At 39.0% G+C, this 27,684-nt stretch overlaps 3 protein-coding genes across 5 annotated transcripts; 2 read left to right on the top strand and 1 right to left on the bottom strand.

The window, feature by feature from the left end:
* Positions 1-11: 11 nt before the first annotated feature.
* eif2ak1 (eukaryotic translation initiation factor 2-alpha kinase 1) lies at positions 12-17,447 on the bottom strand. 3 transcript variants are annotated; one of them, XM_014966888.2, is made up of 15 exons: positions 17,065-17,447; positions 13,387-13,554; positions 13,171-13,307; positions 12,707-12,750; positions 12,531-12,630; positions 12,342-12,422; positions 11,069-11,162; positions 10,923-10,971; positions 10,427-10,811; positions 9,645-9,753; positions 9,349-9,455; positions 2,126-2,240; positions 1,958-2,037; positions 1,592-1,828; positions 12-316 (listed from the first exon to the last, which is right to left on the bottom strand). In XM_014966888.2, exons 1-15 carry the CDS (start codon positions 17,234-17,236, stop codon positions 191-193), a joined length of 2,004 nt encoding a protein of 667 aa, XP_014822374.2. In that variant the 5' UTR covers positions 17,237-17,447; the 3' UTR covers positions 12-190. The 3 variants fall into 3 exon arrangements, with proteins under 3 accessions (XP_014822374.2, XP_014822376.2, XP_014822379.2); XM_014966890.2 differs by having other exon boundaries at positions 1,595-1,828; positions 17,065-17,446; XM_014966893.2 differs by lacking the exon at positions 17,065-17,447 and adding an exon at positions 13,669-13,846.
* On the top strand, positions 3,712-6,873 carry LOC106903236 (ankyrin repeat domain-containing protein 61). The gene is made up of 5 exons (XM_014966898.2): positions 3,712-4,128; positions 4,309-4,403; positions 4,605-4,767; positions 4,875-5,075; positions 5,933-6,873. Exons 1-5 carry the CDS (start codon positions 3,901-3,903, stop codon positions 6,527-6,529), a joined length of 1,284 nt encoding a protein of 427 aa, XP_014822384.2. The 5' UTR covers positions 3,712-3,900; the 3' UTR covers positions 6,530-6,873.
* Positions 17,448-17,691: 244 nt separating the features above from the next.
* pms2 (PMS1 homolog 2, mismatch repair system component) lies at positions 17,692-27,642 on the top strand. The gene is made up of 15 exons (XM_014966880.2): positions 17,692-18,023; positions 18,993-19,135; positions 19,378-19,464; positions 19,809-19,911; positions 19,988-20,171; positions 21,190-21,357; positions 21,453-21,550; positions 21,622-21,721; positions 21,811-21,895; positions 22,898-23,038; positions 23,130-23,904; positions 24,609-24,776; positions 24,853-24,953; positions 25,028-25,197; positions 27,161-27,642. The coding sequence occupies exons 1-15, from the start codon at positions 18,010-18,012 to the stop codon at positions 27,302-27,304; spliced, it is 2,481 nt and encodes an 826-aa protein (XP_014822366.2). The 5' UTR covers positions 17,692-18,009; the 3' UTR covers positions 27,305-27,642.
* Positions 27,643-27,684: the final 42 nt, after the last annotated feature.

The following is a 27,684-nucleotide window of genomic DNA, read 5'->3' as shown; positions in this document are numbered from 1 at the left end:
ATATCACAGTGTTTTTGAAATACCCGAGATGGTTTATTTAGCAGCTGGATAAAAAAAGGAAAAAGAACACTACCATCTCTAGTACAAGACACTTAGATGTTCACACATGCAGGCATTTGTATCAAGTCAAACCAAGGAAATTAGAGGCTCAATAAATTAAGTTTAGACAATCTGTTGATGTTTTTTAGGCTCAGGTTTTGTCCAGTTCAGTGAAGCTAACAGTGACTTTAGAGTTCTGAAGCTGACTGATCTGCCTCCTCAGCTGCATGATCTCCTCCTCCTGCTCTTCCACTCTTTTCTGTAAACCATGGATGACCTGAAAAAGAAGAAAATAAATATTACAACTGGTTGGTAGTTATTATGGGTGTCTTCGCTCCAAGTGGAACAAAGCACTGTTGATCCAAAAAAGATGGCACTTTTTTGCGTCACAGTTGAGAACTTGAAACTAGGCTTGGGCCAGCAGTGATACTGGAAAGTAGGTTATGGTGACAGTTTTACTTTCGGTTTCAAGCAGAGGAGAGTGGATCATGATTAGGGCAGACCAAACATTTGAACAGTGCCGCATGAGTTTAAGTAATGTCAATATTTGGCCATTGCTGTGATATTAGAGAAGTAGTTGTGTAAATACTGTTGCAGTGTCAAACGTACAGTATATAAGGCATGTAAGAGCTACGGAATTTTTCTATATTTTTGGCAGCCTGGCTTGTGTGGTGACTAAACTGTGTAGGCTTCAGTGCTGAAAGTGTAGGAAGGTGATGCTGGAGCATTATGTATACAAGGCAACACATCTCTTAGTGATACACAGAAGAGGCATAAGCAAAACATAAAACGCTAGTAGTAGCTTATCAGTGCCTGCAGCTGAATGTTAATTAGTGATGGCACTCTTTGAAAGGAACCAAACCTTCATGATCCGTTTACTTCAAAGTGCCATTCAAAGGATTCATTTTTGAAAAGGTAAATTTTTCTAATAAGTCCATTTATCCTTAATACAGTTTTATATTAATTGGTTTTGTGGATGAAGTTCACATAAGAAGTTCAATGATATGTATTAAGTTAAAAAAAAAAACTTGCTGGATTTTATTTATTTGCCATTTAAAATAAATATAATTTCAAATGAAATAGAATCTTAGGCACTGCAATGTGTGCAGAGTACAGGGTAAAGAGTCGTTCAGAAGAATCAGCTCGTTTCTGTATGATGTACCCAATGCTCAGTAGTGTATCCTACAGAAAAAATGTCTCTGTGAGGGAAAAATGTAGTAGTAGAAATAGTTGTCATTCAGCCAGTTGACAGTGTCCAGAAATAGCCTAGGGAGGGGGAATTCTAGACAGATCTAGATCTAGACTGATCAGTCCAGAACTTTCTCTGGCGCTTCATTTGAAACACTTTAAATGAACTGGATGATGGCACATGTATGTCATTTTGTAACATTGTAAACTCTACTATGCCTTAATATCTGAATCTGGCCCAAACCTACTTCAAACTAAACACATGTGCTGTATACACATGCACTGTAATCCTAAACTATATCTGCATACTTCAAGATTTCTGAAGAAATAAATGAATAGTATTAGGCAGATATTTATCCCATACTACCATGTCTTTATTGTGGAACAGTTCACTCTCTAGCAGCTGGCTGGCTGCTGGCCGAAGGCTGGGGTCTTTGCTCGTCAGCTTTACGATGTATTTAGTCAGAACTGGCCATCTGTGGCAGAAGGAGTCTGTAATTTTCCCTTCTCTCAGGTCCCCGAGGGTCCGGACCCGCTCCATCTCTGTCCCAAACGGATGGAACAGCTCCAGAGCCAAAACCCCAACGCTGTACATGTCTGACTGCAAGAGCAACATTTATACTTAGTGCTTAAAAAACAAAATGTGCAAAGAAGAATGCCTTTGATCTAAAACATCATCCATTCATAAACTATGTAATCACAACACAAAAAATGTAACAGTTCTAATTACCTTTGAATCATAATGAGAGCCTTTCAGTTGTTCTGGTGCAGCGTACACAAACGTGCCGACACCTGATGTATGGGTGGAACCTGAAAACACAAAGAACCAGTCAGAGGAAATGGCGCCATCTACTGGTATGTTGTGAGAATGTAAAAAGACGAGAGTTTAATAATTTACCATCACCAGGAGAAATTGTTCTTTTATGGTCATCTACTATCATATCCCTGCATGCCAACCCAAAGTCTCCAATCCGAACATGGCATTCATGACCGTGGAGGAAAATGTTCCTGGGCTGGAAAAACCAAAAGAAGGAAAAGTTATTAGGATTAGTTTACCATGTGATCAGTTGTAAAAGAGAAGAAATCCAAAGTTTCAGGGAAACATTTTTTAACTATGCTGCTGCTAACACATCATCTGCTGAGTTTGCATAATGTATCCACATGTAGGATTCAGTTTTTCAGAGAGAAAAAGTGAGACATTTGTAACCACTGAGACATGAGAAACACATTTTGAGAAATAATGAAATAGTAGGATTGTGCAGAACTTTGACAAAAAGGATCTTATTCTTAGTTTTTTAAACCCTAATAGTTGCTTAAAAGTTCATATTTTCAAGGCCTTGTAAATTTAAGATCAATTGATATAAAACATTAGTACATACATTTTTAAGCCCCTGCAAAAAGTATTCTCTACAATTTTAAGATACTACAATACTCTTAAATTTTAACCACAAAACTGGATCTAAGTCTTTTTTCTAAGTCTAGTTAGAATTCTTTCAAACAGTTTGTAAATCCTTAAATGAAAGGCCAGAGAAGTTTTTTTAAGTTTTATAAAGTAGGGCTCTGCAGTCTGGAGCTCCACGTCTACATGTGGGCTTTAAGACGCTCCACTGGGGGTTTTAATATCGTTAGCCAGAAATGATAAAGAATTCAGCAACATTTTATAATAAATATAGTAAGAAATAAATGCTAGCCTCAGCAATTTTACTCAGCATAGAGAATATTTTTGTGAAGCAAGTTAACATAAAACCATTTTATTTAAGAACAACGCAGTCAGAAGAATAATTTAACCAAGACACATATACATTTTGCATTTAGGATAAAAAAAATAAAAAAAACTTCATTTGTCTGTAAATCTCTTCTACTCAGAATTCCTCCAGTGGCAGAGGTTTTGCTCGACCTTGGTTCAAATTCTGCAAAAAGAAAATCTCCTATTATGAACCTTTTGTTATTCAGACATTTATCTGATAATTCCAAATATAACCACCAGCTCAGCCTTACTGTGTACTGATGTTCAGTCCAGCAGAAAGTGCTGAGCTGTTCACATGTTGATGTCAGACAGATTTTTTTTAGCTGCAGATGCATCATTTGCTACAAATGATGAAGCAGTCACTAAAGGAATGCTGTTCAGGCAGTTCAATGTTCTATTCTTTATTTAAAAATGAATCATTTGTTTATTTGAATCTTATAAAATAGATTTCTAAAATTGTATAATCCAATTAACCGTCAGAATAAGCAAATAGTAAAATAATGGGTAGTTCCAGCCCCAATTTTTATGACAAACATTCATGACAGTGTTGAAATAAAACAAAAAAGCAGTTCGTCCATCAATTTACTTTTGAAAGGAAAAAAACAAAAAACAAAAGCAATATTGAAAGTTTTTGTCAAGCAGTAACTATAAAAAACACAATCATCAGAAACATTGCAACAACAAGAAGAGGAAACTCCTCCGGTGGGTGTCAACAGCCCCCATCACAGGCCCCGAACGCAGCCTGGGTTATCAGATGGGACTGGGCCGCAACGGCAATGTTAGGTCAGAATGACTCGGTACCAAACACAGAAGGAGAAGTAGTTGATGAGAACACCAAACACAGGGAGGAGGAAGTTGATGTTGTTGACATTTCTTTTTAGATTTAGTATTTGCTATGAAAAACCAGAATAACTAGAATCAAACCAATGGAAGTCTTAAAGAAGACTCTCGATGGAGTCAGTCTGAAATCCTCCACCATGAGCAAGGACCAAAGCAGAGATAAGAGAGATAAAGTTATTAATATTTACAGAAATGAATTCTACACTGCTGTGCTGGATGAAGATGTTAGAGGAATAGAAAACATGGTAAAGAAGTATGGGAGCAACAGTCAGATAGAGATACAGGACGGTTCATCAAGAGGAGTGTTCTGGAAGGTAAGGCCCTTTTTTGGAAATGGCTTCTTAGAGAAACAATTTTAAACTTAAATTAACAAGTAGCACCTTAAAAAGGCTAAATGCTAGCAGAAATGTTGGAACTACATCGTTAGTGCTTGAAAATAAAACAAAGGTAGCTCATGCACACAGCTGGTCCATGGATGTCTCTTGTTGCGTTAGGGCTTTGCCATCCTTCCCCTCCACCTGGCTGCTACCTACAGAAGAGTCCACAGCCTGCAGAGTTTGCTGTCAGCTGGAGCCGATGCTCAAGTCAAGTGCGTACAAACATCCCAGATACAGGTTTACAAGTTCACACACGTTGCGACCAGAATCTGAGAGCTGCTGTGCTCTACCATATTTTTTACACTTCCTGTTAAGAGAGCAACCACGAAAAACGAAACAAAACCACAAAGTCCAGACAGTGAGTGCACTGGTCTGGTTTAGGAACAAAGATACGAACTATGTTTATTCCACAGGGACAAGCTGGGTCGGACGTCGCTACATTTGGTCATCATCAACTGGCCGATCACCACGACAAAACCCTCCTCCAAGTTCTGGGCAGCTGTGGCGAGAGCAAGCAGTCAGGCTGAAGCCTGTTTACGGCTGCTCTGTGAGCACGGAGCTGACGTCAACGCGCAGGTGAGGTTTAACATGTTCTACGCAAGTTCTGAACATGAAATAAAAAAATAAACAATAACATTTTTAAAACTGAATTTTGCCAATGTTGAATTGTTGTTTCTTACTAGATGGATGATCAGAGTCAGCAAACGCCTCTCCATCTGTCAGTGCGGTACAGAGCGCTGTCTGCTGTGCAGCTGCTGATCAGCTGTGGCGCCAACGTGAACGCGGTGGACGGCAGTGGAATGACACCTCTGCACATGGCAGCATCAATCCTCCATCAGGACATAGCATCTAGTTTAATCAGCCACGGAGCTGACGTCAACATGGTCGGTATTTACTCACACATATCAACTCATACCTATAAACAAGTCTTAAAGGGGCAGCATCGTGTATATTCCAAGCACATAGTGCCATTTTACAGCATAACCACGATGCTGTGTATGTCAGCCAGTTAAACAAGCTGGGTGGCATGACTAACTCATTCTTTGGTTACCTAGCAACAACCTTTTGAGACACTTGCTGGAACAGCAGTTTCGGCTGCCATACTGCATTTCTTAAAAATAATAAACAAGGGTGTTGAGTGAAAACTGGATAAAACAGGAGGGTCATGACCCTAGTGTGGCAGTATTTCAGATATTCAAACCAAAAGACTAATCAATAACTATCAATATCAACTGATATTAAGCAATTATATTGTGATGTTTTTCAGCCATACCATCAGGCCCCAAGTTGTCCTCTGCCCCTTTAAGAAGCTCCTGCTCTTTCACTCCACCTTCAGCACGTCATCGTAACAGTACTTCTCTTCTTGGGAGGGCTGGGCTGAGAGGTAGTTGGGATGATAAACTCAGCATATGTGAAGTTCCATCAGGTGTTGCCAAATGCTGTTGCTGCTAGTCTGGAGGAGCTAATTGAAGGTGGTGGGGGTGAAGCTCAGGTAGAGACTAGAGCTCAGAGGAGGAGCTTTGTGAAAGCAAATATTTAGGCACCCCCAAGTGGTTGCCATGGGAGATCAAGGGCTTCCTCAAACATTCATAAAAGAATCAAAGCAACACCCCAGATATGTTTTAACAAGGAAATGACATCATGACATGACATCAAGCTCAAAAAGGTTAATTTTACATTATATCCCTGCTTTAAAGAATGCTATGTTCAACTATCTATGGAATGAAACTTTGTTTTTCAGAGGATGCATCACTCTGGGAACACTCCTCTGCACCTCGCTGCAGTTGCAGTGATGACAAAAGCAACCAAAGTCCTGGATGAAGACGTGAGCTGCGTCTCTGAACTGCTGGAGCGCGGAGCAAAGCCAAACATCGTAAACGAGGCCGGCATGTCGCCATTCCACCAAACGTGCAGCCTGGGAAACGAGCAGCTGGTGGACCTGCTGCTGCGATACGGAGCCAGTGTCAACAAGCTGAGCGCAGCAGGGCAGAGCTGTCTGTTCCTGTTCCTGAACCACACGCCTAACACGAGGAACGGCTCCCTGCTGATCAAACTCCTCACCCTGAGCACTCCGCTCACCGTCTGCAGCCACGATGGCCGCTTACCCTCCACCTTAACTCAGCCATGCTTCTTTAAACAGAGAGAGCAACTGATCCAACTAACCCAGCAGCCAAAGACACTTCGTGATATTTGCAAAAGTAATATTTATCTGAAACACATCAGAGGGAGAAAGGAGGAGCTGAAAAAAGTTCTTCCTGAAAGCTTGTACAACTTTGTCTTCAACCAATGGGAGATCCAAAACCTTCCGTTTGTGACAGAGGGTGAAGAGGCGGCATAGCAATGTGCATGAACCTGAGCTACAAGATTTGATCCATTCAGCTGAGATAAGATTTAATGCTTTGCTAAAGTATTCCTCCATCTTAGAGATTTTCACTTCCTGTCACATTAAAAACACAAACTTCCTTGAATTGTATGCTGAGCAGTACATAACTAAACTGGAGGACAAATTATACTTTTTTTTTTTTTTTTTTTTTTCAAATAAAATATCTAAGCACCGAGGTGCGTTTCTATTGAACCATTTCTCCCCTCAGATAAATAAAAGCTACTTAGAGCCAAAAGATGTAATATAACCTTCTCTGAAAGGCAAACTTAAATGCTTTAATAAATATCAATCATGGGAAATGCGTGGTCGTTCTTAAAGAATCCTGATTTTGTTTCTGTTTTTTGGCTTTAAGACAACAAAAAACAAAACATTTACAAAAAAGAACTGATGCATCATTCTTCTACGGGAAGATAATGTTGTAGAAAATTATGTAAAACATAAAAAAAAGATTTCACAACAAAATGACAGCTGTGTCATTTTGTTGTAAAAACTCAATGCAGAATTGATTAAATACTGTAAAACTGTTAAAAAAAATTACAGTTGTTACATCTATATTAAAATAAAAATTTTTTGGTGCTTTTGTGTTAGCCAAATTTGTAAAGAGCCATTGTGGATGTTACAAAGAGCTACTTTCAGCTCACAAGCCGCAGGTTGCAGACCTGTGGCCTAATGCATCTATTAAGACTCCAGTACAGCCACTTACCTTCTAAAGACACAGAATTAAAAAAGACAGAGTACCTCAGAGAGTAGTACTGGCAAGGAAATTGTTGTTCTCATGGGGAGATAACTCACTCTGTCAGAACAAGCAGTTCTTCTCCAAAACAGCTGGTGGCAGCAGTGATGTGTACTCAGTTAGGTGTATATCTATTCAAAGCTAAACGTCTCATGGAGCTCTGAGCGATTCCACAACAGGAATGAGTCAGACTTAGAGACAGTCAAGAAGCCAGTGGTACCTCAGGATGAGTTGCAGAGATTCACGGCTCAGGTGGGAGAATGTGTCAACAGGACAGATAGAAGTTAATTCCGATAATGTCACAATCCCTGCACCCTACAAGAAATGTAACTGTAACAAAACAGTTACTTCTTTCTACCACTTCCTACCACATGTGTACATGGGATTTTTGTATTTATGTATATTGATGGGTGTGTGTATGTAGAAGGGTATGCATGTATGGATAGATGTGTTCACATTGGGTATGTACAAACTTTAGAAATTCATTTGGGTCTGCATTCTGTTAAAGTGGATGTATTGATTGATATACCGTATTTTCCGCACTATAAGACGCACCTAAAAACCTTCAATTTCCTCAAAAGCCGACAGTGCGCCTTATAATCCGGTGCGCCTTATATATGGACCAATATTGAGCCACAACAGGTCCAGCAACGGACCTTACCACAGGGGCCGCGTTTCATTGGCTAATGCCCATTTTAGGTCACAGTGCAGCTACCACGTGCGTGACTGTCTCACAAACACAAGCTACAGTAGTAAACATATGCTAATGTACATTCAAAACCATGAATGCCGACTTACCCAGCCTTGCAAGAACAATAGGCATCAGTGATCTTGTCCACAGCTATATTTATGCTGAGGGTGTGAGGATCTGCTGTTTTCCTCATCTATCGGTAGCTTTTAGCTGTGACGCGCACAATGTTGGAGGCATCCAGTGGCTCAAACACCTTGATGTCGTCCAAAAAAGATGACATGAACTTGTTGGTTCCCCTGTCCATTGTCGTGGCTGATATGTTGTGAAAATCCGGCAGAAATGCTACGCTAATTAACTCAGATCGAAATGAAAGACGTCATGTTTACACAGACATGCAGTAGGCTGCTTACGTAGTTGGTCCACTACGGTAAGCAGCCGCCAACTTCTTTTTCCCCCGTGGAAGAAGTAGTGCGCGGTGCATGCTGGGATAGTTGTCAGAACACTTGGTTTGTTAATAAAGTTTGATAATACATTTAAAGGGGGGGAGGGGCAGGGGAAGAGAGACAGAGACTGCAGCGGCAGCGTGTCGGTTGGTCTGTGTTACCCAGAAAGCAGTTGGGCATAATATCGCAACACCAACACCGTGAGTGAAACAACGGCTGGGCCAGCCTACTATATAAAGTACTCGGGGACCATTTCTTTATTAATGTGGATGTGTAATAATAGAGTATGAAGCGTCTATTCTATGCGCCTTATAATGCGGTGCGCCTAATGTATGAAAAAAGTCCTAAAATAGGCCATTCATTGAAGGTGCGCCTTATAATCCGGTGCGCCTTATAGTGCGGAAAATACGGTAAATTTACTTACAATGGTTTATTTTTTCTTTTTCTTGTATATATGTTCAACTATGTGTGTGTGTGTGTGTGTAGGCATAAATATACAGATGCATAGATTCATATCAGTATCAATGTGGATATGGTTAATGAATCAATAAAATAAAATCAAAATCAATCAAATAATTGCAAAAGGCGGATCAACAGAGTATTGACTAATAGAGGAGCTGTAGAGAAATCCTAACTCTACTCTGTATTTTCTATAAAACAGGTCCATAAAACAAGCATCATTCTCCTTCCACCTCAAAAGCAAAGCTTTTTGTTGGTCTATCTCATAAGTTTGCATTAAAAAAATAACTTCATTTAAAATCTGTGGCTGTAGTGTGACAAAGTGTGGAGAAATTAAAAATAATTGTCCACATATTTGTGGACAATTTCCAGATTTGCTTTTGCAAAACAATTAAAGCTGTTAGAAACCTAAATGAATAAGATGAGAAATAAAATCGATAGCAGTTACTTTCAAGTCTCGGTGCATTATTCCTCTGGAGTGAATGTATTCGACCCCGTGGAGAATGTTCCTCAGCAGGTTCAGTGTGAGTTCAGCATCAACACAGTCATAAGGAGCTGCAGACACAAGCAGAAGACGGATATTTAGACCATTTTTATACCAGAGTGCAACTGAATTTAAGCAAAAATATTTTATTTCCCAAATGGCAATCTGGAAATTGAAATGAGTTCTCTACTTTGAACAAGTTGTATCGATATGAGGAAACTGCATTTTTCGTGGACTGCAGAAAATGTAAAAATATTTACATGTTGGGATGTGTTCCTCTTGTGGCCTGGAGTTCCTTTCAGAGATCCAGTCCTTTAGTGAGCGCTCACACAGCTGCATCTGGATGTACAGCATCAGGTGGAACTGAACCTGCACATAGACAAAAAAACTAATATTAAATGATACTTAGGGATATATTGATCCACTTTTTTCATTTTCAAAATCTGAGCTTTAGTGTCGACCGATATCGATCTGACACAGAAAAACAGATTAATTAATTCAAAACGTTTCTTTTTTTTTAAACAGACATAAATGTACTTAATTACTAGTTCATTTACTAACTCTGCACCAGTACAGCACACTGAAATACACCAACAGCTCCACTAGTTTGGCCAAACATGTAAAAACAACTTTAATATATTCAGTCAGTGCAAATTGGAGCAGAACAACCAATGTAAAATAAATAACAAAGAAATAAAGTAATAAAATCAATAGGTTGGGTACCTTGGTCAAACATTCAAAAAATAAACTAACAAACCTTTCTAATGGTTCAGAAAGTGCAATTAGGAATTCTAAATATAAAGTAAAATAAGTAATACAGCATGACGCTGCTCAGAGCACAAAGCATAGAATTAGACTGAATAGATCTGCCCGTCTGATCGTACACATTCCTACCAACACCCAATCTGGAAAAATATGGGGACCGATACAGATATTAATATCGGATCAGTTCATCTCTATTGTTTATGTTGTTTTCCTTACAGAAAAATTGGGGAGAAAAAAAAAAGACAAAGTAGTGGTTATGAGCCTTTGAAACACCCACATCTTTAGAGGATGTTCTGGTGTGGATTTCAGCCCACTGCTGATGGTCCTTGTCAACGTAGGAGTTGTTGTTCAGCTCAATGCTGCTCCTGCTAGAGTCCTCGTCCAACATGGCCGACCGATCCCAGCCCATGGCAGGACACTTGGAGCCGTTCCTGGGCTCCCCCTGTCCCAGGAACACACAGGGGACGTAGTTCTCTGGGATGCGGCGCACCGTCTTGGGACACGCCACCTGGCGGTCCTGGGCTGAGACTATCGTTCTGATTGGCTGGCTCTCTGTTGGCGGTCCTTTAGCACTGGAAGCAGCACCAGTCTCTCCTTGACTGTGGCTTTGGAAAACTATAGAAGAGCTGCTGCTGCTACTGTTGTCAAGGCTGTCATCGAAACTGGGAATGAAATAAAGAAGATACAAAGCACAGGAGGTGTACTGTCAATTAGGGACAACCGCAGGCTAATGTAACTAAAGGTTATTGAGAGAACATAATGACTAATCATACCCATCTTTTTGTCCAGGGGACTCCAGAGCAGGAAGGTGGGACTCAAGATCTACAATAAAGGAGGTTATCAAAGCCAGAGTTAGGACAGATCAGTCTAAATCTTCTCTCGTTAATGTTGGGTCAACTTGTTCATGATAAAGACTCACGGACGGTTGGCTGAACATGTTCCATCCATGCAGTGTGATAGCCCACGATGTTTACATGCTGCAAGCTGGATAACACTTTAACTTCTCTAAGGACCTAGAACACACAGGGGCCCGGTTAGATTAAGGCCCCACATAGATCTGGAAGAAATGTTAAACTCAAACATTTCTTTTGAAACAATTCAAAAATAAAACCCCCATCTAAATTTGTAGCTGTGTGCCTGGTTCACATGGGAACATTTCAAATTTGCTGATTGATTTTCAAAGCTTAAACATGATGACAGTAAATCACAGATATAACTGGTTTGGTTCTACAGTGTGTGGTGTTCAGCCACACGGCTAAGACAACACACCACACACAGGTTTCACTCACCAACATTCAGATGACAGTCAGGAAATCTCACACAAAGTCTCAAAATCAAATGTGAGTTCAGGGGAAATAAACATGGCCGACTGAGAATAAACAACGATGATAGTTTGTGGACTATTTGTAAGAGACAAAAACGCTACAAAAAAGGTGCTGGTTAAAGGAGTGGTGCTCTAAAGATTATCTTTATAGTATTACAGTAATCAGAGCATCCTTGAGATTGTCAGAAGAGGAAAATTGGGTCAAACGCTAAAAATCTGCATGAAAATCTGTGAACCAGGCATTAGAAATACAACACCTTCCAAAAAGATTCACACACATTGAGGTTTTTTTTTTTTTTTTACATATTTTGTGAAAGACCCACACACAATTATTTTACTATTGTTCAATATTGTTTAAGACTTTTACAAACCCTCTGGGTAAAGTTTTGCTGGACCACTGTTTGGGACATGCCTCTACCAGCTTTGTCCATCTAGTAACATTTAAACATTTCTACCAACTGTTCTTTCCAAAAAACAAAAAAAAATGTTTTGTGAAACATTTTTAAAGTCAAATCCACATGACAATTCTGAACTACTTTGTTTGGTCTATTAAATAAAGCCCCAATACAATATACTAAAGTTTGTCATTTCTGAGTAAAACTATAAATAAACAATGAACTGTGAGGTAGTAATTGAGAAAATTCACAATTACAATCAATAAACTTCAAATAATTCTCGCAGCTGGAGCAAAAACACTGTTGATCCCATCCAAAAGGGAAGCAGACGACCAAACACATGGATCATTTCAATCCATGTGTAAAGATGAAAGAAAAAAAACACTTTCTGTTGAGTAAAGTGAGGTATATTACATTATAAGTGATATAATGCAGTTTAAATCTTTAGTTTTACAGAAGACGGGGAAGCCAACCTTCATGCAATCCTCCTTGGAGACTCTTTTGATGAGAATTTTCTTCACAGCATAACTCTGACCATCTAGTTTGTTCACAACCTACAAAATGATGATCAAGAAATCACAGTGACTATTACATTAAAATAAATTAAATCTGAACATGAAAAAAGTTTTAAAAGAATTTAAAAGAAATGATCAGCGTAATACCTTAAAAACATTTCCGTATGATCCTTTTCCAAGACGACATATTTCTTCAAACTCACTAAGATAGCGTGAAGTCTGGGCTTGAAACAGCCCCTCCTTTGGCCTGTGGTCAGATCAGGCTATTAGAGCGCACAAAAAACAGCTTCAAAGAAAAACACAAATAACTCTAGACACTTTACCTTACAGTTGGGTTATGTGGATTTGTGCCAAGACATTGTTGGCCCTGTGAATAAAACAAAAGTAACAATAAGTTAACCAATTTGTTAAAACAAAACTTCATTTCTTTACCCCAAAGTGTCAAACACCATATCCACAACTTCATTAAACATCTAAGAGTCCATAACACCTTCATCTTCCTGATATTTTGTCACAAACATCAATGCATTTTATGAAGTGGCAGAGCAACACAAAGCAGCAAAAACTGCATTTACATTCCCCACAAGATTTACAGCAAACTGTGAAACTACAAATAAATAACTCAGATGTGCTGAACAAAAGTGAACTCCAAATAGTGTTTACATTCTTATTTGTGAACAATTCCTGCAATGCTTTGTGTTGATCACATCGATTTCCAGTAAAGTACATTAAACTCTGCTGTTGTGATGAGACATAATGTGTTCGTTACAGAACTGCTGAACAGTACCTGTGGATAGAGCGAGGAGCTGGCGGCATTAAGTAGCTCAGTGAACGCTCGGTTGTGCTGGAGTCTAATGGTGCTGAATTCATCACTGATGGCCAAAGGTGACAGAAGGTTCAAGGCTGCCAAACGCTGGCCAATCACTGTCAGAGGAGAACAATTCAACTGGAATAGCTACTTTATGTGACGGTGTATGAAACATGAAGCCTGTTGAGCGGCTACCTTTGAACAGCATCCGCGAGCGCGCCGGATTGCTCTCGTAGACACAGCACAAGTGTTCCAGCAGCGAGCCGAGGAGAAGGTGGTTGGGGATCGCAGAGGCAAACTCTTGGATGGATGGGTAATGTCTGCCGGCCATCAGGAGCTCACAGTTACTCTCCGAATCTGAAGCTGAGCATAGACACAACACACACACACAATGAATATTCGTTAAAAAAAAAAGAAAAGGAAACTGTTCCTTGGGTAATATTTGGAACGCAGTATACTTTTAGTTTAGCCACATACCTTCTTCAATTGCTTTTGCTATCATTTCAACAATGTTTCTGTCTCCTAGGTCCATGTTTGACAATGAAAGCTTTAATGATTCTTCCCTCTGACTGCAGCACATGAAGTGAACTCATCTTGTTTTTACATAAGGGAGCGCCCAGCAGTCAGGCTTATCTGCTATGTCCAGTGGAGACCAGCCCACCCTCTCTTCAACACACATGCACGCACACACGTACACACGTACACACACATTCTGCATCATGAGGAGAGAGCGAGTGCCTTACTAGCCCCCTTAACCCCCTACCCTATTTCCCTTTTTGGCACATCTCAGCTTACTCGTGTGTGTATGTGCGTTTGTTTGTAATACCTTGTGGGGACGATTTTCCTGACATATACTACGTTGTGGGGACCAATTGCTCCTTGTGGGGACCTGAGCCTGGTCCCCACAAGGGGAAACCCTGTTTTTGGGTCAGGGGTCAGATTTAGGGCTAAGGTATGAATTGAGTTTTGGTTAGGGTTAGGTATGTGATGGTTAGGGTTAGGAAAAGGGTAAAGGTAAGGTTAGGGTTAGGGTAGGGTTACGTGTGTGTGTGTGTGCGCATGTGTGTACCAATTGAGTGTGTATGTCTTGAAAGTTTTCAAAATACTACAAAAAGAAAATCCAGTGGAGCAAATAAATAAATATTCTTTAGAAATGGGAGTTTACCAACAAAAACACAAGCAGCTTACTGGTATCAAAGCACACAAAGCTTTTCCTTTTTTTTTTCATAACATTTTAAAATCCACTGATAGAGATCCTACAGTTTCAGGCTCTGTTAAAGAAACGTCAGAGGAAGTGCCAGATTGACCGAGAACTTTCCCCGGCTTCACAGAGAACTGAGATACAGAGCGATGCTCTGCAGATATCAGAATAAACAAACTGTTTACATTCAGCTGAGTTTATCTGAGTTTTACTTCAATAGGGCTGTATAATTTAGGATTTAAATTGTCTATTTATGTAGTACTGTACAGCTTTTGTATGACTGTTTACTGTACTTTATACTATTTTTTTATTATTTTAAAGTGTGCACATGTGTGCTTCTATTTACCTGTTCCAAATCTCTGAACTGAGGAACAAATTAAAACAATATTCTATTCTATGAGACTATATTTTAGTCCATATTTAATTTTGAATCTTAAGCTTGGCATTTGTGCAATGAAACAAAAATAAATAAATGTTGATAGAATAGAATAATCCTCCATTTGACCCTGACTGGGGACATTTAAGTGTTTCAGAAGCAAAGTAATAAGTAAACAGAGATACACAGGTAGCAAAATAAGTAAATAAGTAAATAATTTAAATTAAAAAAAATAGAGGCTGCTCAGTAATGTCAAAATGTATGTAAACATGATAATTATGATGGCAGACATATCTTGTAAGAACAAATATTAAGATAAAAAAAATTAAGACGTTTGATTCAATTCAAAGATACTTATCTAAACCAAAGAGAAATTAAATGTCGTCATCACTCATAACGTCCAAGTCTCTTCTAAGAGGCTTTGTGGATTGAATGCTGTGGGCAGGAAGGATCTCTGGTAGCAGTCAGTCTCACAACAAATATTGAAGAAGCCTCTGACTGAAGACAGTTGGTGTATGACAGCCAACTATCATGATATCCTAACAACTCCATCTGCCTGCAGCAGAGACAAGATTCCACAGTAGCATATAGGATGACATCATCAGTTCATGGAAAGCTCTGCTAATTCTCCTCATTTGCTTTTGCCACTCTTCTTTAAATCTGTGCCTGGTCGTACGGTTAGAAACCCGGGCAGATAAACATTGGAGTCGGGATATGACGGCTTGATCTTCCTCCTTCTCGTTCTGCTCTGAATCCTCAAAGTCTCTTTTTGAATTCCTCTGGGAACTGAGCTTTTTCAGGTGCTTATCAGAATTGTAAAAACTATACCTTGTTGCCATGGTTAGACATAATTGTCCAAAAGTTTAAAAAAAAAAAATGAAATGAAAAAGACTAAAATTCCTCAAGAGTTTTATTGCATCAAAAAAAAAGTAACAAAAGTCTATACAAAGAACAAGTCAGAGCTGTTCCAACATGCTGACACAATGAATGGTGAACACTTGAATATTAAAACTCTTCAAATTGTGCTTTTAATATTTGTTTCAAAAATACTATTAACTAGTATGGAAACCAGTACAAAGAATAGGAATGTAGAAAATTTTTTAGGTCAGTTTGAGGGAGTGATGGCTACACAGTGTAACACCTGATGAGAGGAGTATCACCTGGGAACGCTCCTTTGTCCATCTGGATCACTGAAGGATCCATCTGGATCTCTGAAGGATCCATCTGGATCTCTGAAGGATCCATCTGGATCACTGAAGGATCCATCTGGATCTCTGAAGGATCCATCTGGATCTCTGAAGGATCCATCTGGATCACTGAAGGAGGTTCTCAAAATGGTACTTCAGCCACAACTGAACAACAGCTGTTTGGCTTTAAATTAAATTAAACAGTAGCTATAACTGTACATTTACTTGTTTTGAACTTTATAAATGCCAAGATACAGTGGTACTGTTGCCATCACCATGGAAATCTCATTACATAGTAGATATTACACCCAACTGCAGACTGTTGGTTTGGAATAATAATCTCTAATCCGTTACCTAACCCTGTACTGAATAACAAAAAGCCCAAAGTGCGTCATGAAATGAGACAAAAAAAATAATAATACGGATAACTAAGCTTAATAATACTGGGGAGAAAGAGGACAAACAGGATAATGTTCTTCATGAGCTTCAACTACAGGCAGTCTATTCACACATAAAATTATGCACAACTTTGACAATTTTAATCAAGAAAAGTAATTAGTCAATATGGCCTATAAAATTCCTAATATAGATAGCTAATTAACCATAATGAATAACATTTATGCTGTAAAGTTGTTTTTGTGGATGCCATTTATGAGCAATATATATCTATGTTAATTTTTTATCACCTCTGAAATAGTAAATTAATTTAAAAATATACAGAAAACAGTTCATAATTTCCCTAACAGTTGAAGATTTTTAGAGCTTGCACCTTAAAAAAAGGTAATAGCTGAATATTAAAGTTGTGATTATTTACTCCACAAAAAATATGAATTAATTAAGATAATGCATTAAGAAAACTGCACAACACATTTGTTATATCAACATTAACTATTATATTTTAAATGTAACATATCTTCAATTAATTCATATAATCAAATAAGGCCATAGTGATGTCTCATGTGTGGCAGCTAGCGTCGCGAGATCTGGAAAAGCTGCATCAATGAAAATTTTTATTTTTTATTTTGATTGTACCAGTAGATCTAAAAATGCGATGTAAACGAATAATTCGACAAAAATGAAACTCTTGTAAAAGAAGCAAAGATCCTTACTGTCAAACTGGACGTCTTCGTCCTCTTCGCTCGCCAAACTTAACAAGCTAATGCTGCTCTCAACCTGCTGTCTCCGGACAGATCTGAGGTTCCGGTGGACCAACAGGTTGCTAGCGCTGCCAGAACATTCCTCAGAGCGCATCAGACCGTTGTCCGGCGTCGAACTGTACATTTTAAACGTGAATAACAAAAAAAATAAAACTAAACCATTTTTCTACAGTGTTACCAAATTCTCAACGGCTAACCTCATGTTAGTCGCTAACTACGGATAGAGAGTCGCTTATAAAACTTTCATAGAACTTGTCAGAAATGAAAGCTGTGGGAAAAGTCCCTTACGTCCCCTGTCAACTGTCGGCCATGTTTGAGGAGCAGCCGGCTTAAAGGGACCGTCATAAAATGCGTGCACTATAATAAGCAAACAGCCTGTTCCTTAATAATCGTTCTCCAAAACAAGAAACACGTCCAACATTCAAGTAATTATCTAATCATAAAAGCAAATATTTTAAAATAATTTGCATATTTGGTAAAATTATTTACTAAACATAATAGTATTCGATTTTTAGGATGTACGACAATTATCCATGAGCCCTAACATCCGATGATGAAATTCAACAGAGGTTTGGGAAATAGTTTTAATAAAAGTACCACAAGGTGCATTCTTTGTTTTATATTTGGGCTCTAATTACACTTTTTATGTATTCTTTATAGAGCTTAACCTTTACATGCTTTTCCTTCTTGTACTAGTAAGCTGCGCAGTGTTGCGCGGTAGTAATACTCACGAACATTGTGCGTAAACGGCGCGGGAGAGCTTCATTTTTGTGTTTCTCACGCAGGGAAGCCAGAGTAAGTAAATACAAACTACATGGTACATAACCAGCTGATGCAGCGGTCCGTTTGAGTTCAGGCTGTGGGGACAGGAGGGATCCAGTGGAAATTTGAGGAAAGATGACCGATGTTTGGTAAGTTAGCCGTCTCATTTTAGTTTTCCCCCTTCAGAATTATTAGTCTTTTATGTCTTGAAGCTGTAGTCACTCTGTGCTTCAAGTCAAAATGTGCTCTACAGTCCAGGGGACTTAACTCTGTGAAACTGCCTTTGCTATCTAAATCTTGCACTGCCTTCTAAAGGTATACACTCTCTCATATTTGACCTCTTTCATATTTGGTGGTTGGCAACTGAAAAGTAGCAGGAAAATAATGAGTTGTTTTAATTGTATTTGCCTTGTTGTGAAACACCTGAAAAATGTGAAATTGTATTCATTCTCCAAATCACAAACTAGAACCTGTTTTCATTGTAATTAGGACTGCAGATGTTTTTAATTATTTCTCTACTTGCTGTAAATGTGGACTGAAATTTCTGCCCTCTCTTCAAGCCCAGTTTGCATCTGCACCAACTTGTCATCAGATGCTTTCAATTGGATTTAGGTTTTGACTGGGCCATTCTTATATACGTTTATGCTTTGAACACCTTTCCATAACAGTGGGTGTTACTTAGGCTCTTTGTCTTGTTAGGTGAATATTCTCCCTGCTCTCCAGGCTCTTGAAGCGTCTAACAGGTTTCCTTTCATCAGTGCTCTGTATCTAGCTCCATTCTTCATTTCATCAACTTCACACTCGCTTCCCAGTCCCACCACATGTAACCGTGGGTTGTGTCTGTTCAGGCTAGTGTGTACTGTTAGTTTTCCTTTACACACATTTTTTTGCACGTAGCTGAATTTTGGTCTCATCAGACCAATGCAGACCAATGAGTCCGTATGAATTGGGTGACATTTTGAAGTAAAATGAATTAATCTCATTGTTATTACTGTTTAAAACTTCATTTATTACTAATTTTGTCTATGGCAACATGTAAAAGGCCATGGTGTCTGTGGTCTGTTTTTAGCATGAGAAGTTTTCCAGCTGCAGCTCTCACTGTTCTTGTTTCTTCTCAGCACTTCTGAGCCTGCTGGAGCCATAAGGGCCATCGACAAGCACTCAGTGCATCGGATCTGCTCTGGACAAGTAGTCCTGAGTCTGGCCACGGCCGTCAAAGAGCTGGTGGAGAACAGCATTGATGCAGGAGCAACCAACGTTGGTGAGCAGAGCACAAAGTGTACTTCTGAAACACAAAACAGATGCTTTATCTTATAGTCTAAACTCTAGAATATATATGTTTTTGTGTATTTAACAAAAAGCTTTACAGATTTACTTTTTGTTTATCCGATTCTCAACATTTCTACTAAACCATTAGATGTGTTATTAATATGCTTCTAGGAAACTTGGACTGCACATGTCCACTTGTCTGTCCTTATTAACATCCCATTCCTTCTAATCCAGAGGTCAAGCTGAAGGAGTGTGGTGCTGAACAAATAGAAGTGTCTGACAATGGCAGAGGTGTCGAAGAGGCGAACTTTGAAGGACTGGGTATGTGGGGTCTTTGTAATTCTAAATAATTTAGAAAAATCTGTTAATGTATGAAATTTAGGTATTTTTGGATATATATAGACAAATATTTCCTAGTATTTCCAGACTTTGTTCCCTTATGCATTGTCTAAATGTTGCATCCATCCATCCATCCATGCATCCATTTTTAAAGTCAAACTTCTACAGAATTATCTGCAGCAAACTGAAAGTCAGTTTGATCTGTAACTGTACTTGAACTGAAGTCTGAATTCTGGAAATCTGGATTAGAAAAAGTAAGACATTTTGAACAACCTATGAACTGTGTGTGCATGATGCTGTGTCTTCCTCTTCTGCCTGCTCCACAGCACTAAAGCATCACACATCAAAGCTGAGGGATTTCTCTGACCTGATCCATGTGGAAACATTCGGCTTTCGAGGCGAAGCCCTGAGCTCTTTGTGTGCTCTCAGGTAAAGTCACATTTATTTTGTTCACAAAGCCCACAGTAATATTATAAACACTCCTTGTCTCAACTTGTGGTTGCAGTGACCTGAGTGTGATTACGTGCCATGAGTCCAGCCAAATAGGCACCAAGTTGTTGTTTGACCACAAAGGTCACCTTGTGCAGCAGTCCCCCTGTCCCAGACAGCAGGGCACCACGGTAACGCTACAGCAGCTCTTCTACACGCTCCCTGTCAGACACAAGGAGTTCCAGCGGAATATCAAGAAGGTCAGCAATGAAACAGTTTATGCTGGAATGTCCATGGTGGAATGTATATAACTCATCATATTTAAATTAATTCTTTTTTTTTATACTTCTAGTTGTAGAGTTAATTTGTTAGCTTGATGACCAACAACATGGTGGAAAGATCTTAGAATATCCAGTATGTTGCTTCCCTTCTTAAAGGATTTTATGTTATAATCTGGTGATGAACCTCTGAGAAAAAAAAAAAACAATCAATCAATTAGAAAACTAATTGCTGAATTATATTACACAATGTGAACTAAGAACAACATGTGATGTATAACAGAAGGTCTATTTGACAAAAATATTGCTGGCTTCATAGAAATCTTCAAAAGGTTCCAGGAAACTTTCAGGTAAAAACACAAATGAAAGAAAGAACAAAACGATGAGGCTCATCAGTCTGACTCTGTTCTGGAGCATCTGGAGATGACAGCGCTCAAAGGGATTCCTCATAAAACACAGAACATTTTGGACAACCCTGAGCATCCGCTTGATCAGACTGTCATCCAACAAATAAATGGATGGATGGATGGATGGATGGATGGATGGATGGATGGATGGATGGATGGATGGATGGATGGATGGATGGATGGATGGATGGATGGATGGATGGATGGATGGATGGATGGATGGATGGATGGATGGATGGATGGATGGATGGATGGATGGATGGATGGATGGATGGATGGATGGATGGATGGATGGATGGATGGTGTTTTAGTTTCCTGCTGTATCAATCCTTATTCCCAAAGTGTATAAATAGATTAAAAACTTGTCATCAGATACTGATAATACTTTAATCACCCACTAGTTAAAGATTGTTCTTGTCATCATGTTAAATAATTAAATAACTTTTGAATAAACAATCTGGTTAGAAGTCAGAAATGTGCTCAGCTTTGTCTCAGTTTTGACCTTAACTGTGTTACGTTTCCTTTTATTTGAATGTAGTAAATACCCACCCAGTTGTTTTTATCCTTAATCTGAAATGTTGCTGTGTTTTCAGGAGTTTGCTAAAATGATCCACGTCCTGCAGGCCTACTGCATCGTCTCTACAGGAGTCCGTATCACATGCTCCAACCAAACGGGCCAGGGAAAGCGCAGCGCCGTCCTCAGCACCGGTGGCAGCCAGAGTATGAGAGACAACATCGGAGCCATATTTGGACCAAAACAGGTTCTAGCTTCTTTTACCCTAATTTAAGGCAGCAGCTCCAGGATATTCCCGAAGCCAGTTTTCCTCACCACTGATTTTCCTTCCGTGCCCTGCAGATGCAGAGTCTTCTCCCTTTCCGGCAAGTTTCTCCGTCAGAGAATATCATGGAGGAATATGGACTTAAAGATGGAGACTTACCCAAACAGCTGTTTACGTGAGTGGCGTGTTTTTATTAAATGACACCATGCCTTTTGTTGTTGCTTTAAGTCCAAATGCTTTGTGCAGGCTTTCAGGCTTTGTGTCCACCGGGGACCACGGTGTGGGGCGGAGCGCCTCAGACCGGCAGTTCTTCTTCATCAACAGCCGCCCATGTGACCCAGTGAAGGTCATTATTGTTGAAAGCTTTTAACTGAGTTTGTATTTTCCGCCTGACTACTTTTTTTTGTTTGTTTGTTCTTTTTTTTTACCTTGTAGGTCAGTAAACTTGTGAATGAAGTGTACCACATGTACAACAGACATCAGTATCCATTTGTTGCCCTGAACATAGCTGTTGCCTCAGGTGAGAAAATTAACAAAATAAAACGTTATTCCTGAAATGAACTGTTGAATTTAAGGTTCATTCGCTTCCTACAACACCATGAAATTTTATTGAAGTGTTTTCCAGCTCAATTCAATTCAGTTTCAATTAAACGTCGTCTTCAGACATTTAACAAAGACAATGAATGAAGCGGCTGGGACACACTGAGCTGAGCTAACATGGGCCTGGTGCAGATTGTCCACTAAATATAATCACATTGTGACTGACAAGGAAAGAGAGACTTGACTTTTTCAGATTAGAATAAGGTCAATAATTACATGATTTAGTTAAATAAACAAAATATTGAATATAAAGGTAAAGATGCACTTACATTAACAGCAGTTAATTAGATACAGAACATTTCTGAATAAAATATTTCCTAATTAAAATCAAGTTATTTATAAATGATACATTTGTTTATGAAATGCACCCTGTACATAATAGTTTAAGCTAGAACTATTATCATTTGTAATAATAGTCCAAACAGTTCAAAACCTTCTAACAACCTCACATGAAAAAAAAAACTGTGAGATGAAAATGTAGTTAAATAGAAGAAAAATGTTGGTGTTGGTATTGGTAGGGCCGTTATCGGTAAAAAAAAAAATTCCTCCCAAAAATGTCAGAAACTTTGAGGTTAATCTCAGGAATTTTCTACAAAAAAACTTTGAGTTTCAACGGCCAAAAATTCTTGACTTTTGGAAATTTTCTGACTTTCAACCCATTGGAACTCAGAAATGTTCTTGTTTTTTCTATAAAATTTCTGATATTATTCTCAAAATGTCTGAGTTTTTCTATGGAAATTTACTCCTTTTTTATTTTTCTATCTATAATGGCTCTAATACGTCTTCTTAGTGATCTCTAAAAGTTAGATCCATCCATTGTCTTTACATTCTCATTTTTTCAGGGTGTAGATTGAGTCTTAACAAGAAGTGTGGTAACCCTGCAGGGTCTTTTCTTTCATTTTTGGTTGCTTGTTGTTCCCAGACTGCGTGGATGTGAATGTAACGCCTGACAAACGACAGATTTTCCTTCAAGAGGAGAAGCTATTACTCGCCATCCTAAAGTCTTCTCTCATCAACATGTATGAAGCTGGAGTAAATAAGATGAGCCTGAACTATACACCGAGTGAGAACTTGTCTTTTCATACTTCTATTGTGTCCTTTTTTTCATTTTATGCCTCTTATTTTGAAAGTTTCTGTTTTCTGTTTCTCTCTAGCTGTATCGTCTGCATCTAAAGAAGTTCACCTTCCCGTTGAAGACAAAGCAGAACCTGCGGAGACCAACCAACCTGGGACTCCGAGCCCAAAGTCAACCATGAACCTCGCTGCCCTCAAAGCTGCTTTCTCAAACCAGAACAGCGCCCTCTCTGGGAGTAAGTCAAGCACGGGGAAAGCTTCCAAAAGCTGGCCAAGCCAGAAAACGCTGCAGTGTTTCTTTAAGGGCTCAGTTAAATCACCAGTACAACCCAGAACAGAGGCTGCTAAAGGCAGCCTGGGAGTGTGGGCGGAGCTCCATAGGTTTAGGAATGAAAGGGCGTCAGTCAGGGAGAATGACTCTGAAAGAGGCTTGGCAGTAGAATCACAAGATCCACAGCATCCAGTCTCCTTCAAACCAGTTGTTGAAAATGTAACGCACGACTCATCGGTGAGCCAGAACCTCCATGAGGACCCGGAGTTGCAGGCCGAAGCATGTTCACCTGTCGAGGACTCCGTCATTATCCCTGAAGCTAAAAGAGCCAGAAGAGACGATCCACGTTTCACCGCAGAGCGAACGCCCGACTCGGCTTCCTCCACGACCGACGTCCCCGTCTGTCTGCAGAGGAGGACCATGCCGCTGCATTTCTGTCTGCAGGCCCTGGCAGCCGGCATGAAGAGACTGCAGCAGCAGCAGAGACGGCGAGCCGCAGACAGGCTGTGCTACAGGCGCTTCAGGGCCAACATCAGCCCTGGAGAAAACCAGAGAGCTGAGGACGAGCTCCGCAGAGAGATCAGGTGGGACTGAATGATGCTCAGTCAGGGCTGGGCGATATGGACTTAGACTTTTATTGTGATGTTTTCTGTTGCTATATTGATGAGGATTAAAAATAATTTTCTTTTCCTACTGTTTGAGGTAACTGTATGGATATGACTGCATATAGTCCCACAAATCCGATTTTGGGAAAATCATTTCCATGTAAAATGATTTGCTTGAAAACCAGTTATTTAAAAAAAATGTGATTTTTATCACTAAACTGCACACAGTAATGGCATTTATTCATATTTTCTCCCTTTACTGATATTTATTGTTTCTGTCATGGAATAAAGAGTGAAGAAAATAGTAAAATTAACAACTTTAATTTAATGCTAAAATATAGCTCTGGTTTAGATGAGAGAATATTCATGTCAGAACAACTCAGTCAAATCCCAAATATATCATAATCTAACCTCCCTGAGCTAGAGAACCATTAAGCATATTTTTATTTCCAAAATCCAATAGAAAACCACGTATTGCTCTACTACTGCTTCACAAATATTAGTACTTTGTGTTGATCTATCTCATAAAATTCCACTAAGCAATAAAAGGTTTGGGGTCATAACCTGACAACTGTGGAAACGTTCAGCTGTAATCAACATGTCTGGCTTTTCTTAGCAGGGGTTCTGTGCAATTTGTGTTAGAGTACAAATGTTTTTTTGTTTTTTTTTCTACTTTTTTGTAGTAAGGACATGTTTAAGGAAATGGAGATCATCGGTCAGTTTAACCTGGGCTTCATCATCACCAAGCTGAACTCAGACATCTTTATGATTGACCAACACGCCACCGATGAGAAATACAACTTTGAAATGCTGCAGCAGCACACTGTGCTTCAAGGACAGAGGCTCATTGTGTAAGCTGCTGGCATACTGCAGTCTACTTGGTTTTGTGTCCAGAGACTTTAATCCATCTTGTGTCTCCGGCTCCAGCCCACAGAAACTCCACCTGACTGCAGTCAGTGAGAACGTGCTCTTAGAGAACGTCGAGATCTTCCAGAAGAACGGCTTTGAGTTCTTGATCGATGAAGACGGTATGACTGTTATCAGAGTTCTTCAGGCAGGAAGAATTTTCCTTCAAGTTCTCACTGTGAAGTGATTCCTTTAGCCCAGGTGATGGAGCGAGTGAAGCTGGTCTCCTTGCCCACCAGTAGGAACTGGACCTTCGGGCCGGCCGACATCGAAGAGCTGATCTTCATGCTGAGTGACAGTCCGGGCGTCATGTGCCGCCCGTCTAGAGTCAGGCAGATGTTCGCTTCTAGAGCGTGTCGCAAATCAGTTGAGTTTAGCTCACTTTTAACACACACACACAGGCACGCACACACACACACACACACACACAACTTACAATTTATTTTATCAGTTCCTTGTTTGATAAAAGCCAGTTGATTCCTCACACAGTTACATTTTATATGCAACACTAATAGAGATAAATAATGAAAGTAAAAGTGCGAATGTTTTTCTGTGACAGATATTCAAGTGCTATTGTTATTAGTAAGGCTGTGACTAACGATTATTTTAGTAATTAATTATTCTGATTATGCTAACAATCGGGTAAACAAATTGGCACATTCTGCAGAGTTTTCATTTGACCACTTAAGTATTTTTATACAATATTAAAAATACATAATAAGATGCAAATACATTAATAATTCTGTTATTTTTTATAATAACAACATAAACATCTTATTGCCTAAAATTCAAGAACAGCATTTCTTTAGTGAACTCTTGATTATTTGTAGCAAAAGAGCTGCAGCTAAAGAAATCCTTCTAACATCAACATGTGAAAAGCTCGGCCTTTCTGTTGGACTGAACATTTATACACTGTTGGGCTGATCTGTTTTTCTTTTTCAATTAACTGATTTATAATTGGATCACAAAATGTGATTATCAGTTTATTTGAATTTCTTTTACAGAATTTAAATCATGTGAAGCTGAAATTAGAGCATATTTAAATACAAAATAAGGCTTATTTTTATCTTATATGGAAAATATTTGTATATTTTGTTCAGTTTTGGCTTAATTATTGCTCTGACTGTATTGTTCTGTCAGCAAATGCTCTTTTTGAGTCTTTATACTCTAATTATCAATTAATCGATTACTAAATTAGTTGACGATTATTTGAACAATTGTTCATCAGGATTAATTCAACTAATTGCTTCAGTCATAATTATGAGACTGAAATTGATAAAAAATGACTGTCAATCAATGAGTTCATTTGTTCACTCATCACTTCCATGGCAACACGTCTACAACATCAACCACCAAACTTTACATTAGCTCTAGACTGGCTGAAGAACATTGTGCAGAGAGCTTGATGGTATGGGTTTTATGGGTTTCTGGATCCAAACCTTACATTGCTAGTTAGAATGCAGAGTTCTGGATACAGTGATGTGAAGCATACTACTCCTGGGCTCTAGAGTAGTGCTGATATGTTCCCTAGAATGATGAGTCATCATTCTACTCTGTCTGGTCCGTCATTTCCCAGGAGAGCAGCTTCCGCCTGGCTGCAATTGGTCAAAGTTTAAGGTTCAGTCCAGAAATGATGATGGTTTGGGTCTGCTTGAGAGAATTTGGCCCCTTTGGTCCAGGCGCAGGAATTCTCAAAGACTCAGCATGCAGAGACATTTAGGACTTTTTCATGCTGTGGAAATGGCCCTCCAACAAAGTATTCAAAGTATTGCAGAAATTACTGCAACAGACATGGATTAATAATAATAATAATGATAATAATAATCTATTTTATTTATTTTTTATTAGAGAGTTTGATGCGCAAGCATTTGACCAGCCAGAGTTCAGAGTCCTGACCTCAACCCGACTTGAACACCTTTGGAAGAAATAATATCTGAGACTGTAAGACAGGGCAGTTTGTCCAACATCAATGTCTGACCTCACAAATGTGCATCTGGAAGAATGACATAGGTGCAATAGGTGGACCATCAGAATGTTCAATCCTATAGGCTAAGAATGGGGAATCACTCAAATCAGTGTGTGTTAAAGCAGACAGGCAAATAATTCAGGAAATCTAGTGTAGATGTAACTGTGTTAGGCAGTAGAAAGAAATATAGATTGCTAATAAGTTAGAAATAATCTGAACTGTAAAATCCCTTTGTCAGACCATCATTTTGTTGAGTTGTCTAACAACATGTAGACAGTTGAACAAGTTTTTATAGATGTTGTTTCAAGGCGCAGTATTTTCTCAAAACCCTGATTGTTTGTTTCTGCTGGTATCCGCGTCCAGGTGATGATCGGTACAGCCCTGAGTGTCAGTGAGATGAAGAAGCTGGTGATTCACATGGGAGAGATCGAGCATCCATGGAACTGTCCTCATGGCAGGCCCACCATGAGACACCTCGCCAACCTGGAAATCATCTCACAGGACTGAGCCCAGAAATACGTGAAACACCTTCTGATATTTTCACTTTATACAGACCAGACTGTGTGTAAATGTTCTGTCTGACACTTCTGTAAATGATTTTCCTTGTGATTTTTAGATTGGTTCAATTACTAGCATGTGCTTCTTTTTTTAATGCTAGTTTTCATTTAGTTTGATTTTTTTTATATATATTAAATATATTATATTATTTTTTTATTGTTATATCCAATAAACAATGCACAAACACATGCTTCTTATTCTTGTTGAACTGAGGTAACAGATCATTTATTATTACAATTCTTGGCTGTAAAGCGGTAATTCTGAATAAACAGTGGGTTCAACTGGGATATTGATTATAATGTGTCATTTAAAGATTCCTGAATTGTATT

This window comes from Poecilia mexicana, unplaced genomic scaffold (assembly GCF_051168715.1).
Source record: "Poecilia mexicana isolate PSO_F unplaced genomic scaffold, ASM5116871v1 scaffold_19, whole genome shotgun sequence".
Taxonomy (NCBI): domain Eukaryota; kingdom Metazoa; phylum Chordata; class Actinopteri; order Cyprinodontiformes; family Poeciliidae; genus Poecilia; species Poecilia mexicana.
This window is presented reverse-complemented; position numbering and strand designations above follow the sequence as displayed.

Bases quoted from the DNA above. Each gene is read 5' to 3' on its own strand.
- LOC106903236 (XM_014966898.2), top strand. From the start codon at position 3,901: ATGGAAGTCTTAAAGAAGACTCTCGATGGAGTCAGTCTGAAATCCTCC. The intron at 4,129-4,308 runs GTAAGGCCCTTT...TTGTTGCGTTAG, and splicing joins CAAGAGGAGTGTTCTGGAAG to GGCTTTGCCATCCTTCCCCT. The intron at 5,076-5,932 runs GTCGGTATTTAC...TTTGTTTTTCAG, and splicing joins ACGGAGCTGACGTCAACATG to AGGATGCATCACTCTGGGAA.
- eif2ak1 (XM_014966888.2), bottom strand. From the start codon at position 17,236: ATGTACAGTTCGACGCCGGACAACGGTCTGATGCGCTCTGAGGAATGT. The intron at 13,308-13,386 runs GTAGCCGCTCAA...CTCCTCTGACAG, and splicing joins CTCGCGGATGCTGTTCAAAG to TGATTGGCCAGCGTTTGGCA. The intron at 12,423-12,530 runs GTATTACGCTGA...ATCATTTTGTAG, and splicing joins CATACGGAAATGTTTTTAAG to GTTGTGAACAAACTAGATGG.
- pms2 (XM_014966880.2), top strand. The intron at 23,039-23,129 runs GTGAGAACTTGT...GTTTCTCTCTAG, and splicing joins GAGCCTGAACTATACACCGA to CTGTATCGTCTGCATCTAAA. The intron at 24,954-25,027 runs GTATGACTGTTA...TGATTCCTTTAG, and splicing joins GTTCTTGATCGATGAAGACG to CCCAGGTGATGGAGCGAGTG.